At 47.7% G+C, this 17,130-nt stretch overlaps 1 protein-coding gene across 2 annotated transcripts in view; it reads right to left on the minus strand.

Moving 5' to 3' along the window:
• Window positions 1–17,130, minus strand: part of slc5a9 (solute carrier family 5 member 9) — a 41,900-nt gene that overhangs the window by 22,408 nt on the left and 2,362 nt on the right. The window contains exon 2 of one of the 2 annotated variants that reach the window (XM_028403885.1): window positions 16,815–16,933. In XM_028403885.1, coding sequence (XP_028259686.1) covers window positions 16,815–16,933 — 119 coding nt within the window. Of the gene's footprint in view, window positions 1–16,814; window positions 16,934–17,130 lie in introns of those variants that run through there. The other variant, XM_028403886.1, reaches the window with a different exon arrangement.

Raw genomic sequence — 17,130 nt, forward strand, 5'->3', positions numbered from 1 at the left:
ACTGAAATCAGGACCATATTGTTGCTCTGCAAGTTCTCTTTGAGATTTCTAAACTGCTTAATCTGGTGAATCCAGTTATAATGATCACCAGCCAGCCCCTTCAAATCTTTCTGGAACAGTTCTATCAGCTCCCCCACTGATCCACATTTTGTTTTTTACCCAGTTCTTTTCTCTGTTACCTCCTCTCTGCCACACTCTACACTCTCAGCTGGATTATGTGCACTGATCCTAACCTCTTCAAAACAGCATTTTGTGCAAAAGCCTCAGTTGGCAATATTTGCCCGGTCTGTGTCAAAGGATTGTGTGATCAAAGAAGAACTCCTTGATATTGTGCCATTTAAAGACAGAACCCATGGCATAGATGTGAAAGAAACAATGATGGCTGCATTGGCAAAAGCAAATCTGCCCATACCGAAGCTAACTGCAATAGCCATCGATGGAGCGCCAGCCTTGATCTGATCTGTGAACGGGCTGTGCAAAGCTAAACCAAACATTTCCAGAAATTTCCACTGCATCATTCACAATCGTTGGATTTACACAACGTCATGAAGCCTGTTATGGGAATAGAAATCTACATTTGTACACATGTGCTTAACCACAGGCAATTCAAAAATCTCATCACTGATCTGGACCAAGGGCTTCCAGGTGACCTGCCTTTGCACTGCTCTGTGAGGTGGCTGTCCAAAGGCCAGGTATTCTCTTGCTTCTTTGAGTTTTTGGATGCTGCAAAACTGTTAATGGAAGAGAAGGACAAGGATCCTGAGCTCTCGGACCTCAAGTGGATTATGGATCTGGCCTTTTTGGTCGACATGCTGGGAAAGTTAAAAATGCTGCCTGACCCGGTGCAAAGTGTGTTTGCGTTTTCCAACAAACTAAAGCTGTTCAGATTTACCGCATTTTCCCACTCTCCTAAAAGTCAGCGGGCAAGTAACCAACGCCTGAATAAACAAAGAGCCACATATGCAACACTGGTTGAAAACCTGCAAAACCTGAGTGGCAACAAGCCAGATTTGAAGAGGATTGTTCAAGGCAAGAAATGCCAGAAGTCCCACTAAGCAACATGCATAGTAATGCCGGCTAGATATTAATTATAAAAATAAAATAATTATTATATTTTTGTGGGATGCAATGGGGATAGGTGATGTTCATGTGTGCCCATGTGAATGATGTGGTTCTTTGTGGTAACTCTCTCAGTAAAAAATGTGGCTCTTGGTCTTTGACTAGTTGACCACCCCTGGAATACATTATCAGGAAATTGTCTGAGAGCATTGCTGCGTAGAAATTCAAAAGGAGAATTTGTTTATCGTGATGCGGCAGTAAGAGGATCTCATATGATTGATTTATTCAAACATCTTTCACACCCTTTTAAAAAAATGCTCTATCAGAACTGAATATCCCTTTGTCCGCTATATATAAAGTATAAAGTTCGACTTAACTCACTGTTTTGCTTCTGAGTTTCAGATCAAAGCAGCGAGAGAACACTGCCAAAAATCACGTGATTGCAACTGTGTGGACAAACCTCTGAACTGGCTTATATACGGCTCCATGGTGCAGCTTGACCACAGGTCCGCTGTAGCGGTGAAATATTCTGCTGTATGAACATCTTGTGCAACTTTCTTACAGCATTCATCAAAAGGTGCAGGCAGTGCAACTGTGAACTGGTGTTGAGACATGGGCATCGCAGCCGTGGGGGATGTAACACCCACACTTTTTCTAAAATCACATGTCATCCCCCACAGTTTTTGGAGACGTAACATAACTAAACTATCGCAAGCCATTCATATCACATTTCGCCAGTACTTAAAACGCTGTTTTCACGTCATACGCCGTATGGCGTTTTCACAGTTTAAAGTCGTACGCCGTACAGCGTTTTTGCAAACGGCCACTTAACTTTCTCAGCCACTGCAAAGAGTGAACTGCAGTGGCTGAGACACTGCAGTTCACTCTTCGTCAGCCTATCAGCAGAGAAGAAGGACGTACCGCACTGATTCAGCACTGATCTCCTTTGCTGTATCACTTCGGTCCACAGCTACAGCATTATTCTGAATGTAACAAATAAACAAACAAATACAACAAATTCCTGCATTGTGTTGTCTTAGTGGGTGACTAACATTCATGTTCATAGGTTCTCAATGTGCGGCCCGCGGGCCAATGGCGGCAGCACTGCTTTAAATGGCCTAAAATGTCCGGAACTCGGACAGGGCGGTGGAAAATCATTTCACGGGGGACGTTTGTCATTGCTGCACCGCTGCACACGCACGAAGCAGAGCACAGGTATTAGTGTTGTTAGTTGTTAGCAATAACAGATCTGTTATCTGTTCTGAACCAGGAATGTGTGTGTGGAACGTGTGTCACACGGCTTTCCCACTGCAGCGCACATCGCGCTCAGACACATAAACAGGTTTTAAAGACGCGCTGAACAGCAGCAGAAGCAGCAGTTTAGATGAACAAACATGTTTGATGCGGAGTAGGAGGACGATGTTGCTATGTTTGGTATTTCACGGCTTTGCCTGTTTCCCCAAATATCGCCGCTTTATACATGTTCACCTGATCTGCTGCTTCTGCCGATGATTGGCAGCGAAACAGCATCAAAACCTGTATGTGGGTGTGTGATGCTACCTGCACTGCAGTGGAGAGCTGTATAAGGAGTTCTGCACACTTGTTTGTCATCAGAATCAGAATCTTGTTTATTGCCATGTAAGTGAGGAATCACATTACTAGGAATATGCCTTAGTGTTTAGTGCATGAGTGCACTAAAAGCACCAGGGCGACCGTGCAAGGCGCCCTTTTGGCTCTCGAAAATAAGTTTGCAGATTGCGATACATACAAACAACACAATCACATAATGACATTGACACTTGATTACAGTGTGGTAACATGATGGAATTTTTTCATGGACACAAAGGATGAGGGAAGAAAACAACAGATATGGAGGCAGACGTGAAGGAAGGGAGGGGTAGGGAGGAGAGTGTATGTGCGTCAGATCCATGAAAAGTGTGTGCGATAGTATAAGTGAGACCGTTGAGATGTTTACAGGGCAGTCATCAGTTGTCCTTGAAGGGAGATAGGAGTGCAGAGGAGTCAGATAGGAGCACAGCTGCTGGGCTATTCTTCAGGGCCTGGAGAGGGAGGGTGGGGAGAGGGACAGACAGAAAATCAACCAAAATCATAACAACAATTTTCGATTTGTGATTAATTTGCCCAGATCAGTGATCAATCGGCCAGTCCGGCCTCAGTGCTCATTCATCCTTTGCAGGTGCATGGAGAACCTTCGACATCTCCTTCAGCTTGACAGATATTCCTTCCATTGAGATCCTCAAGTGGTCGGACTGTCTTCCGATGTTGTCCACCCGCTTCCAGCCCTCTCCGGAGAGGGCTGAATTGTTTCAAATCAGCCCATCAATCCGGTCCATCTTCTGATGTAATTCTGAGATCCGAGGTCCCATGAGCCCAGGGTCTTGTTTTGTGTCCACGCTTAGCGGTAGTGCCAATTTGCCAGCAGCGGCTTTTCCAATTCTTCGGTAGAGCAGGACAGCTCCCACGCAATTCAGAAGTATGCCTACTACCAATGTCCAATAGATGAATAGATCCTCCACATCTTCCAGGGTCAGTGGCTGGAGACCAGACGCCAGGTTTCCCAGGAATCATGGACATATCCACCAGCGAATGTCCCTTCAGGGCAGAGGGGTTCGGTGATGTCTTCCTTTGTGAGAAAATGTTGTCCAATGCACTGAGAGACCAATTTATTAGCTCCATGTAAAAAAGTATCCCAAGGATAGCAAAGCAGGGTGTTCAGGGAAAAAAAAAGTCACAAAAATCACAGGACAGGACAAGAGAGAACAGAGCAGAGAGCAGAGCAGAGTTTGTTCTTATTTCTGCCACTTCAGGAACACTCCACACGTGGAGTATTTAACAAGCTTATGTCAAGTCACTCCACCTCCTTCATCCAGGAGTACCAATCACGATGGTACTGGATATTAAATTCTTCTTTTTTTTCTTTCCAAAAATGTCCAATGTTGGGTTCATAAATTGGCCCTCAGCTATCAGTCTGCCTATTACCACCTGAAAAACAAACAGCTAGAATCAAGGGCTTTCTGTCCAAACAAGACACAGAAAAACGTATTCATGCATTCATTTTCAGTAGGCTAGATTACTGTAACGGCGTCACAGGTATTAACAAAAAATCAGTCAGGCAGCTGCAGCTGGTCCAAAATGCAGCTGCTAGAGTTCTGAGTAATACCAGGAAAATGGACCACATCACATCGGCCCTCAAATCACTGCACTGGCTTCCTGTGAGTCAAAGGACACATTTCAAAACTTTACTCTTGGTTTACGAAGCACTGAATGGTCTTGGACCAAAATACATCCTGGACTTATTGGTTCCCTATGAACCATCCAGATCCCTGAGATCATCAGGGACAGGCCCACTGTGTGTACCCAGGGTCAGGCCCAAACAGAGTTATTCTGCCCCTCACCTGTGGAACAGCCTTCCTGAACACCTGAGGTCTGCTCAGACAGTCATAAATAAATATAAAATATATATATAAACATAAATATAAAATAGAATATAGAATAAAAAGAGTAAAACTAACAGTGCAAATCAAATGTCTGGGTCTTTGGGTGGGTGGGATGTGTATGGAAAAGTGGGGTAACGGATTTCACAGCTCTGGGGAAGAAGCTGTCTCAGTCTGTTGATGTGAGTTCTGATGCTCCTGTACCTCTTTCCAGAGGGAAGAGGTACAAACAGTTCTTGTCCTGGGTGGGTGGGGTCTGCAGCTATACGACCAGCCCTCCTTTGAATCCGGCTGTCGTATATGGAGTTATTACGACCCGGCTCGACGAGGGAAAAGGGAAGTAATACAAAACCCAGATGTTAAAGGTTACGGAAGTTATTTACTTAAATATCCCCGAACACAAATAATACCTCCGGGCACGCAGGCTCCAGGGAGAACTCACAGTTTACAACGAAAAACAACTGGGCCAAAAACAGCACCAGCGACAACACAAAACGAATTAAAACAAAGAAAATAACAGTAACAGAAAAACCCAACCACCCTTCTGTAAAAGAAAACGACAGGTAGCAAGCCCCGCAAAAACAACACCCAACAAAAATACCACACTACTCTCAGTAGTTGCAGCCTTCAGCTCCACAACGTACACAGACATAGACACGGGCCCATACGATCGGCAACCACGGGCGGCTCACAACAGACCGAACAACTCATCCAGCCGCCGCCTTCAGCTCCATCTGCTCCGATTTCAAATAAAGTGCCCCGTGCCCTGATTGGCTGCCCGGTCGCTCGCCCTCCGACGCCCTTCCGCTGCGAGAGAGAGAGAGAGACAGAGAGAGAGAGAACACAGTGTCCACACATGCTTTACTTCAAAACGGCCACCGGCCGTAACACCCCCTCCCTTAAAAGGAAAATACTCTCAATTCAAAAGAAAAGACAGAAAAAAGAAGAAAAAAAAACAAGACCCAGATCATTTAATGACAATACACCCTGGATAAGGTGTCTGCTAACACATTATCTGAGCCCTTCCTGTGGTGCACCTCAATGTTATACTCCTGCATCATCAGCGCCCATCGCATGAGTCGCTGGTTGTGGTTACGCATCCGCTGCAGAAATACCAGTGGGTTGTGGTCAGTAAAGACTACTACGGGTAATGGACTAGACCCCAGATACACCTCGAAGTGCTGCAAAGCGAGCAGCAAGGCTAGTGTTTCCTTCTCCACTGTGGAGTAGGGGAGCTGATATTTCAGGAACTTCTTCGAAAAGTAACACACTGGGTGATCGATACCCTCACCATCCTCCTGTAGTAACACAGCTCCCGCCCCAACTGCGCTGGCATCCACCTCCAGCTTGAACGGTCTACGCAGCTCAGGTGCGGCGAGCACTGGGGAGTGACAGAGAAGAAGTTTCACACTATCAAATGAATGCTGACAGTCAGAGTTCCACAAGAAGTCAACAGAAGGCCTAAGGAGATTTGTTAACGGCTGAGCCACGGTCGCAAAGTTACGGCAAAAACTCCTATAGTACCCGGCCATCCCCAGGAACCTACGAAGTGCTCTCCTGGTAGTGGGGACAGGGAACTCGAGAATCGCAGAAACCTTAGCTTCCACCGGTCGCACCTGTCCACCCCCCACCTGTTTCCCTAAGTAGGTGACCCTGCCTTTACCAAATTCACACTTCGCCAGATTTAGCGTTAAAGAGGCCTGCGATAAACGTGTGAAAACCTGCCTCAATACCTCCATATGCTCCTCCCAGCTGGCTGTATAGATCACCAAGTCATCCAGGTACGCACTGCAATTTGGCACCTGGGCTAAAACTACACTCAACAAAAATATAAACGCAACACTTTTGTTTTTGCTCCCATGTTTCATGAGATGGACTTGAAGATCTAAACTTCATTCCAGATACACAATATTACCATTCCTCTCAAACATTGTTCACAAATCTGTCTAAATGTGTGATAGTGAGCACTTCTGCTTTGCTGAGATAATCCATCCCACCTAACAGGTGTGCCACATCAAGATGCTGATCTGACATCATGATTAGTGCACAGGTGTACCTCAAACTGCCCACAATAAAAGGCCACCCTGAAATGTGCATTTTGTTTCTGCTTTATTGGCGGTCTGGGGACTCAGAACCAGTCAGTATCTGGTGTGACCACCATTTGCCTCATGCAGTGCAACACATCTTCTTCGCATAGAGCTTATCAGATTGTCTATTGTGGCCTGTGGAATGTTGGTCCACTCCTCTTCAATGGCTGTGCGAAGTTGCTGGATATTAGTGGGAACTGGTGCACGCTGTCGTATACGCCGGTCAAGCACATCCCAAACATGTTCAATGGGTGACATGTCCAGTGAGTATGCTGGCCATGCAAGAACTGGGACATTTTCAGCTTCCAAGAATTGTGTACAGATCCTTGCAACATGGGGCCGTGCATTATCTTGCTGAAACATGAGGTGATGTTCATGGATGTATGGCACAACAATGGGCCTCAGGATCTCATCACGGTATCTCTGTGCATTCAAAATGCCATCAATAAAATGCACCTGTGTTCTTCGTCCATAACAGATGCCTGCCCATACCATGACCCCACCACCACCATGGGCCACTCGATCCACAACATTGACATCAGCAAAGCGCTCACCCACACGACGCCACACACGCTGTCTGCCATCTGCCCTGAACAATGTAAACCGAGATTCATCCGTGAAGAGAACACCTCTCCAACGTGCTAGACGCCATCGAATGTGAGCATTTGCCCACTCAAGTCTGTTACGGCGACGATCTGGAGTCAGGTTAAGACCCCGATGAGGACGACGAGCATGCAGTTGAGCTTCCCTGAGACGGTTTCTGACAGTTTGTGCAGAAATTGTTTGGTTATGCAAACCAATTGTTTCAGCAGCTGTCTGAGTGGCTGGTCTCAGACGATCTCGGAGGTGAACCTGCTGGATGTGGAGGTCCTGGGCTGGTGTGGTTACTCGTGGTCTGCGGTTGTGAGGCCGGTTGGATGTACTGCCATATTCTCTGAAACGCCTTTGGAGACGGCTTATGGTGGAGAAATGAACATTCAATGCACGAGCAACAGATCTGGTTGACATTCCTGCTGTCAGCATGCCAATTGCACGCTCCCTCAATGCTTGTGGCATCTGTGGCATTTTGCTGTGAGACAAAACTGCACATTTCAGGGTGGCCTTTTATTGTGGGCAGTTTGAGGTACACCTGTGCACTAATCATGATGTCAGATCAGCATCTTGATGTGGCACACCTGTGAGGTGGGATGGATTATCTCAGCAAAGCAGAAGTGCTCACTATCACACATTTAGACAGATTTGTGAACAATGTTTGAGAGGAATGGTAATATTGTGTATCTGGAATGAAGTTTAGATCTTCAAGTCCATCTCATGAAACATGGGAGCAAAAACAAAAGTGTTGCGTTTATATTTTTGTTGAGTGTACATTAACCAACCGCTGGAAGGTGGCCGGAGCGTTGCACATGCCGAATGCCATCACCCTGTATTGCAGAAACTGGTCCGGAGTGACAAACGCCGAGATGTCGGAGGCACGTTCGGTAAGGGGCACCTGCCAGTAACCTTTAAGCAGGTCCAACTTAGTAACATAGTTTGCTGACCCTACATTATCCACGCAGTCCTCCATGCGCGGCAGTGGATATGAGTCGGTCACGGTCACAGCGTTCACCCTTCTGTAATCCGTGACAAAACGAGGCGTACCGTCTGATTTAACGACCAACGAGCATGGTGAACTCCACGGGCTGTGACTAGGCACAGCCAAGCCGTGCTGCAACAGATAGTCAGTTTCACCCCTCATTAGCTCTCGCTTCACTGGGTTTAACCTGTATGCATGTTGTTTAACAGGTGCTGCCTCCCCCACATTGATGTCATGTTTCAGTACAGTGGTAAGGGTCGGGGTGTCACCAAATAGACAGTCAAACTCTTTGACCAAGCTGACCAGCTGAGCTCTCTCCTCAGCTGACAGGTGAGCCAGCTGAGATGGGAACACCTCCAGCATCTCAGAATTAGGCAACCGCGGGCTCGGCTGGGCCAACCGAGAGGTATTCAACCCATCATCCTCTAGAGGCGCCACATCCCCGCCCCGTCCTATCACAGCGGAGCTGTCCACGACAGACATGACAGCAGGGGCAGCTCCCTTCACCCGCGGTTTCGGCTCACCACGTGACGAATACTCTTTCAGCATGTTGATATGACACACGCGTGCCTTTCGCTTCCTCTCAGGGGTATCAACCAAATAGTCAGTGTCACTAACACGTTCTCGAATTTCATATGGACCAGAAAATTTTGCTGTGAGTGCCGAGCTAGACACAGGTAGTAGCGCTAGTACCTTGTCCCCCTTCCCAAACTTACGAATAACGGCAGCGCGGTCGTGGCGACGCTTCATCGCCAGCTGGCTCCTAGATAAATTTTCCCGTGCAATGACATTCGCCCTGTGCAAGCGCTCACGGAATTGACTGACAAATTTTGCCACACTTCTCTCAGAAGCATGCCCCGTTGCCAGGAACCGGTCCTGCAAAAGCTTAAGCGGGCCCCGCGGAGTGTGACTGAAGACGAGTTCGGCCGGGCTAAACCCTAAGGATTCCTGAACAGCTTCTCTGGCTGCTAGCAACATAAAAGGAAGCCCCTCATCCCAGCTCTTTCCAGTCTCCAGACAATATTTTCGTAGCATGGATTTCAGCGTTTGATGCCACCTTTCCAGCGCGCCCTGTGACTCTGGATGATAAGCACTGGACTTCACATGGTGCACGGCCAGCAGCTTAAGCACATCCCGAAAAACCTTAGACGTAAAATTCGTTCCCTGATCGGACTGTATTTCCCGTGGGAGCCCAAACGTGGAGAAGAATTTAATCAAGCCTTTCACCACGGACTTAGCTGTGATCGTCCGCAGAGGGACAGCTTCAGGAAAACGAGTGGCGGCACACATGATGGTAAGAATGTATCTATTTCCATCTTTCGTACGAGGCAGAGGCCCCACACAATCTACGATGATGCGCTCAAACGGCTCTCCCATAACGGGTATAGGACACAAGGGAGCTGGTGGGATAGGCTGGTTTGGCTTCCCAACGATTTGACATGTGTGACAAGTCTGACAATATCTGACGACATCCGACTTCATACCCGGCCAGAAGAAATGACGGAGCAAAAGCTGATACGTTTTCGTGATGCCCAGGTGTCCCGCCCACTGACTTTCATGTGCCACTGACAGAACCTGCTGACGGTATACGGAAGGAACAACAACCTGATACACAGCCTCCCCCTCCCTCTTCATAGCTGTAATCGCAGACCATTTACGCATCAACACATCATTGTCGATAAAGTATTTAACTCCCTCTAGCCTCGCCTGCTTTACATTCACTGCTCCTTTAAAGCATTTAGAGAGCGAGGGATCAGACTTTTGAGCAGCCGCTAACTCTTTGCGGTTAACTGACAGTCCCCCGTCCTCCCCGCACCACGCTTCAGGGATGCCAGTGCGCTTCAGTTCCTCCGCGCCGCCTCCCGGCGGCTCCCCATCCCTCTCTACTGGGTCCCCGCCCTCAGGTGACTCAGCAAAAACGCTCTTAAGCACACTGTCCGCTAATATCTCTGCTGGTTCGCTCTCAGCATCAGCAGCTTTTCGGGCCTGAGCCCGCGTAACGGCACAGGCAGGGTAAACTTTGCAGCTTAAAGAACCCCGCTTTTCATACATTTCCTTGTTCTGTGGGGACTGTAACACCTCCAGGGAAGGAAAAACTCTCCCACCCGCGATATCATTTCCCATAAGGAGTGTGATCCCATCAATTGGCAGTTCAGCACACACGGCGACAGGGAAGAAACCAGTGACTAAATCCGATTGAATATGCACTTGATGAACCGGTCGTGGTACAAACCCCATTTCAATTCCCCTCAGCACAGAGCTATAGCCACAGTCCGATTGCTCAGTAAAAGGCAGTGCCGAAGCTAAAATCACCGATCGTGAACCCCCGGTGTCCCTCAATACCCGCACAGGACGCTGATCCTGAGCTCTACCGGTCAGTGACACCAACCCATCAAAAATAAAAGGCTCAAAACAGGAGTCGGCTTGGTCCGTGCCACCATCTACTGCATCTGACGCCTTAACCCCCACCACTCCAACACCCTTTGGCGTCGGGGCGCTCTGCCCATGCTGCTGCATTTTTCGCTGCAACAACTGACAATTAGCGATGACATGACCAGCTTTCTTACAGAAATAGCACTCCCGGTTTTCCCTTTTTAAACCAGCCTGCTGATTTGATACAGCTGGCGTCTGACGTGACCTGTCTGCCATCCCAGAAGGAAATGTAGTTTTATGGGTGAGCATAAATTCATCAGCGAGCACTGCAGCGGCAGATAATGACTCAGCTTTTTGTTCATTAAGGTACACCACAAGGCGATCTGGCAGACACCTTTTAAATTCCTCTAACAACAAAAGCTCCCTCAACGAAACAAAATCAGACACTTTACATGCATTTAACCACTTATCAAATAGGGTTCCCTTTTCCCTCGCGAAGTCGCTAAATGTCTGTGTCGGGGCTTTCCTATGATTCCGGAACCTCTGTCGATAAGCCTCCGGTACCAACTCAAACGCACGCAGCACAGCCGCTTTTACTGCCTCATACTCCAGGCTACTCTCTACCGGGAGCGCGGCAACCGCCTCCTGGGCTTTGCCATGCAATTTACACTGGAGGAGGAGGGGCCAAAACTCGTGGGGCCACCGCAGTGCAGAGGCGATGCGCTCAAACGCACAGAAATAGGAATCCACCTCTGTCTCTTTGAACACAGGAACCAAGGCAATATGTTTGCTAATGTCGAATGTTGAACGTGAGGAGTCAGAGGAGCTACCGGCACCCCCCACTGGCGATTCTGCACCCCTGTAGCCTGCCTTCTGAGACTCCAGCTCGAGCTGCCGCAGCCTTATGGCTTTATCAGCCTCAATTTCAAGGCGTCTGATCTCTAACTGGAATTGCCGGTTCTCCTGCCTTTCTTGACGCTCCAGCTGTAGCCGGGTGAGGCGGACTTTGAGCCTCGCCTCCTCACTTGGACCAGTACCTGCTGAGGATAGCGGATCATACCTTGGCAGCGTCACAGGCGTTTTCGGCCGTGCCTCAATCGTAGCCCTTTCCTCCTGCGAGAGGAATGACGCAACAGCGCCTGCAGAAGCCGGCTCTTCCTTGCGGACACTCCCATCACTCAGGGTGCCAGCGTCTGGCTCAGACGCCACCCGCGGTGCCGGCCGTACTAGCATCTCTAACGCCTCTAAGCGTTCCAATACCGCAGCCTTAATCTCCCTCTTTAACCGGCCCCTCACTTCAACCCCATAATGTGCGGCGATCTCCAGCAAGTCGTCCTTACGGCAGAGGTCAATTACGCGGAAGGAGGGCTCAGCAACAAAAGCCGCTAAATTAAACCGTGACATTTTTTTTTCTTTCTTTTTTTTCTTTTCACTTTAAGGAAAAATGAGCCAATAACTTCCGTGATACGGGATAAGAATTTAAAGTATCCTGGACGAGCCCCCACTTATATTACGACCCGGCTCGACGAGGGAAAAGGGAAGTAATACAAAACCCAGATGTTAAAGGTTACGGAAGTTATTTACTTAAATATCCCCGAACACAAATAATACCTCCCGGCACGCAGGCTCCAGGGAGAACTCACAGTTTACAACGAAAAACAACTGGGCCAAAAACAGCACCAGCGACAACACAAAACGAATTAAAACAAAGAAAATAACAGTAACAGAAAAACCCAACCACCCTTCTGTAAAAGAAAACGACAGGTAGCAAGCCCCGCAAAAACAACACCCAACAAAAATACCACACTACTCTCAGTAGTTGCAGCCTTCAGCTCCACAACGTACACAGACATAGACACGGGCCCATACGATCGGCAACCACGGGCGGCTCACAACAGACCGAACAACTCATCCAGCCGCCGCCTTCAGCTCCATCTGCTCCGATTTCAAATAAAGTGCCCCGTGCCCTGATTGGCTGCCCGGTCGCTCGCCCTCCGACGCCCTTCCGCTGCGAGAGAGAGAGAGAGACAGAGAGAGAGAGAACACAGTGTCCACACATGCTTTACTTCAAAACGGCCACCGGCCGTAACAGGAGTCCAGCTGTGGGAGAGGACTCCCACCAATCCCCTGTGCTGTCTTCACCACCTGGGCAAAGTCCTTTCTGTCCTGTGCAGTGCAGCTCCCGTACCACACTGTTGCACTCAGACAGAGGATGCTTTCTATTGTGGCCCTGTAGAAGTTTGTCAGAAGCTGAGGGCATAGTCCAGTCCTCTTGAGCTTCCTGAGGAAGAAGAGCCTTTGTTGGGCCTTTTTCACAGGGGGGACGTGTCCATCGACCAAGACTGGTCAGCTGCACAGGAACTTGATGTTGTCCACCCACTCCGCCTCCTCCCCATGAATAAGGAGAGGGGTGTGTTCCATCCTCCTGGATCTCCTAAAGTCCACAATGACCTCCTTGGTCTTGCTAGTGTTCAAGACAAGCTTATTGTCTGAACACCATCCTGTCAGGTGCTGGATTTCCTCTCTGTAGTGAGTCTCATTATTGTCTGTTATGAGACCCACTACGGTGGTGTCATCTGCAAACTTCACAACCATGTTTGTGAAATGAATGTTGGAACAGTCATGTGTGAACAGGGTGAAAAGAGCCAGGCTGAGGACACACCCCTGTGGTGTGCCTGTGCTCAGGATCAGTGTGGATGAGGTGGAGTCCCCAACTCTCACCACTTGAGGCCTGTTGGTTAGAAAGTCCTTGATCCAGAAGCACAGAGAGCCAGGCAGTCCCAGTGGAGTTTCAGTGTCAGCTTGTCTGGGATCACAGTGTTGAACTCTGAACTGAAGTCCACAAATAACATCCTAACATAGGTGTTAGGATGCTCCAGGTGAGTCAGGGCAGTGTGCAGTGCCAGAGAGACTGCATCCTTTGTCGAACAGTTCTCCCTGACGCACTGCCTCCGTTTGAGCTCCTGATGCAGGTGGAGTTAAAGTTGCTTTCGCTAAAATCTGCTCTGTTGCTGGCGCTTGCATCTGCTAAATGCATGGGTGAAATCCATGTGTTGTCAGTGAATCCGTCTTGCATGCAGTTTTTTGAGAGGTGGCTTCATGCGCTCTGCCCTGTGCACGCTTTACACACATATGTGGATAGGACAGCTGGCTTCAGGAAGTCGGAGCAGCTGTCCTGGGCTATTGCTCATTTGGGGAAGCCTTTCACAAAGCCGCGTTTCTCTCACTGGATTGTAGAGGCTATTCTTCTGGCTTATGATAGTAAAGGGCTGCAACCCCCTGCAGGGCTACGTGCTTACTCAGCACGCGGGATTGCCGCGTATTGGCCTGCACTGTCTCATGCAGTGCTGAGTGTGGGCTGAGAGGAAGTCCCTCCTTTTGCGAGCAGATGCCACGTCTGTCAGCCAGTCAGAGCTGACGTAGTGAAAAAAGGCTTCTGGGGGACAGCGCGGAGTGCAGGTAGGCACACGGTGGTTTTGTGGCATTCCTCCTGTAGACTAAACACTAACTCTGTTATCTGTTAGCTCAGCTCCGATAGTTGCAGCTGGCTTCCTCATTCAGTGGGATCGATAGCGGTGCTCCTCGCACCGATTGTCAGACACTGGCCTTAAGGGGATGCAGACAGGCAACGAGCTGTGATACGTGTGGGAACACTGCTGCTTCACCTACCGCGAAGACCCTGCTTCACCTACCGTGAAGACCCTTAATCCGCCTATCGATGAGGCTCTGCTTCACTGACTCTGAATGTATGGTTAAACCACCAGATTTGTTCTATTGTGACTGGGTTGTTGTTGCCTGCCAGCGGGTCATCTAATGTTGGTTGTTTATTTTGTGGGTTTACTGATTTTGTTTGTCACGTCTGCTTAATTTTCTTATTATTTAGTTATTGTTTATTATTTAGTTATTGTTTATTATTTAGTTATTGTTGTTATTTGAGCATACCTGCTAGTGGAGGTATTTACTAGTTTTGTTCATTTTTGTTTAATTTGTTCTGTCTTTATTATTATTTGTCATTGTTGTTTTGCTGATACCTACTGGTGGGGGCTATGTCTCATTGCTCCTATTAGGTCCGGTTAACTAACGATCTGTGCTTGATTTATTTTTGGTATTTGTTTAATATAGTTTATGGATTGATTGATTGAGTTCATTATTTTCTCCCTTAGTGTTATGTTCCTATTGGGAAGTTTGAGTTTGTTTTGTTCTTTTTTGTGACCCTCCTGACTGTTTACCCCTTCTCCCTGGTGTGTCCTCGGGCACTCTCTAGAGGTGGCGTTGTTGGTATTGTTACGTGTAATTAAGCTGGTTATCTCGCCAGCGTGTCGCCACACAAACTTGGTCACATGACCCATGACCCCTTCCCAAGGGGTCACAACAAATTTGATGCAGTTTGGCCACTAGAGGGCTAAGAAGTGCCATCATATCTCAGCCAAACATCTATTAACACAAAACTTGGACTACTGTGAGTGCTACTTCAGCCTCCTTCACTGCTTGGCCACCTAATTGCTGTCTGCAGCCATATATTTATATGTCTTTTAAGACAGGTCTTTTAGATCTAGTGTATAGACAGCTCTGGAGTAAGCTGGCACTTTGCAGGATAGGTGTGTTTGTTTAGGAAAACAGGAGGTAGCAATTATCTTCAGGATTTATCAAACTCCATCTTCTAGCATCCATTGTACCACTTAGCCTCGGGCTGCACAAACACCCTCTCTCACCTCAAAAGGTCAGATGTTACACCCCCTATACAACAGAGCAATAGACCTGTCAAAATGTGACATGTAGGGTGTCTCTGACATATAAGTAATCCAAGTATTCAGAATACGTTACTCAGATTGAGTAATGTAACAGACTACATTACAAATGACAATTTAGGACATATAATCTACTTGCCATAAAAAGAAATCACATCCTAAAAGTAGCATGAGGTCTTAACAGAACATTTGGTACATAAAATGTTGCCCATTCAAATGGCCTGCCTGTACATTAAAAGTTAATTAGAACTTAGAACAGCAAACTCTTTGGCTGTGGTTATTGCGTGTTATTGCATAGAATCCAATACTATGGTACTTTTTAATACCACAGTATTTTTGAATTTACAGGGTTAGTTTTAAACACCTTGCTCCCAAAGGGGCAACCTAAGTCCATCCATCCATCCATCTTCAACCGCTTATCCGGGGCCGGGTCGCGGGGGCAGCAGTCTAAGCAGGGACACCCAGACTTCCCTCTCACCAGACACTTCCTCCAGCTCCTCTGGGGGAATCCCGAGGCGTTCCCAGGCCAGCTGAGAGACATAGTCTCTCCACCGCGTCCTGGGTCTTCCCCGGGGCCTCCTCCCAGTGGGACATGCCCGGAACACCTCCCCAGGGAGGCGTCCAGGAGGCATCCGACCCAGATGCCCGAGCCACCTCAGCTGGCTCCTCTCGATGTGGAGGAGCAGCGGCTCTACTCCGAGCTCCTCTCGGGTGACTGAGCTTCTCATCTTTCGGTCACTACCCAAAGCTCATGACCATAGGTGAGGGTAGGGACGTAGATTGACCGGTAAATCGAAAGCTTCACAACCTAAGTCATGGATCATAAATTTAGAAGGAGAAAGCCGTGCAAGCCAATCAGAAGCCTCATTGACGCAGTCAGTCTGGTTCCTTGTGTCAGAAGTTGTTCCAAAATTGCTGAACCTCGAGACCAAACATGTCTCTGCTCCTCTACATAGCAAGTACTACACAAAAAAAGTTTGCACGAAATGACACGCAGATTGCCTGCAAACTTTCTCCGTTTTTGTCAGTTCACATTCAAACACGAATGTGGCGTTTTCCTAAATCACCACTTTTGCCAGAGTTTTTAGAAAGATTCGTTTTTAGAGACAAAAACTCAGTTTATGTGTAAATGAAAGGCACAAACGAAGGAAAAAGTCTTCATTTTTACAGATACCTGTTTATGTGTAAACAGGGTCTTAAATACAAGAGGACAACAAGACACAGGTGAGACACAATAGGGTGGGGCAAGCAATTACAAAGGCAGGAAACAAGGAAGTAAAACACACAGGAAGTGGAAGTAAAAACATGGATTTTCAAAATAAAAAAAGAAGCACAAGACATCTACAAACACAGAATCACACAAGGTCAGAGCAGGAATGAAAACCAAACAGAAAACAAATCAAAGAAACGCAGAATCCTAACAGTAAACCCACAATAGGACATTTTAGAAAACTCATATAGGTTAACAAATAATAAAGAGGTGAAATGTAAGTGTAAAATAAATTAAAGTAGTTCTTACCCAGACTCCAACCACCATAACGATGATAAAGTAGACAACAACCACAGCAATGTCAGCAGCATCCACGCTAAAACCAGGGCTGGGAGCTGGCGCAGTGGTGGATCCAAAGGAGGTGCTGCCTATAAACCAAACACAGGTTACAGTTTTAATACTATTTCAGACACACTGGTCCGTACCATTGACAGTAAAAACTATGAACAGAGCTTCTGTGATGTCACCCGTTTGTTTCTGAAGAGCCGTCCTCCGGTCCTCCTGCCATATTGGCAGCGCCACATCCGCCAAAACTCCAAATATGGGGGAGCACGAGGGGAATTTA

The sequence above is a fragment of the Parambassis ranga genome, chromosome 4 (assembly GCF_900634625.1).
Source record: "Parambassis ranga chromosome 4, fParRan2.1, whole genome shotgun sequence".
Taxonomy (NCBI): Eukaryota; Metazoa; Chordata; class Actinopteri; family Ambassidae; genus Parambassis; species Parambassis ranga.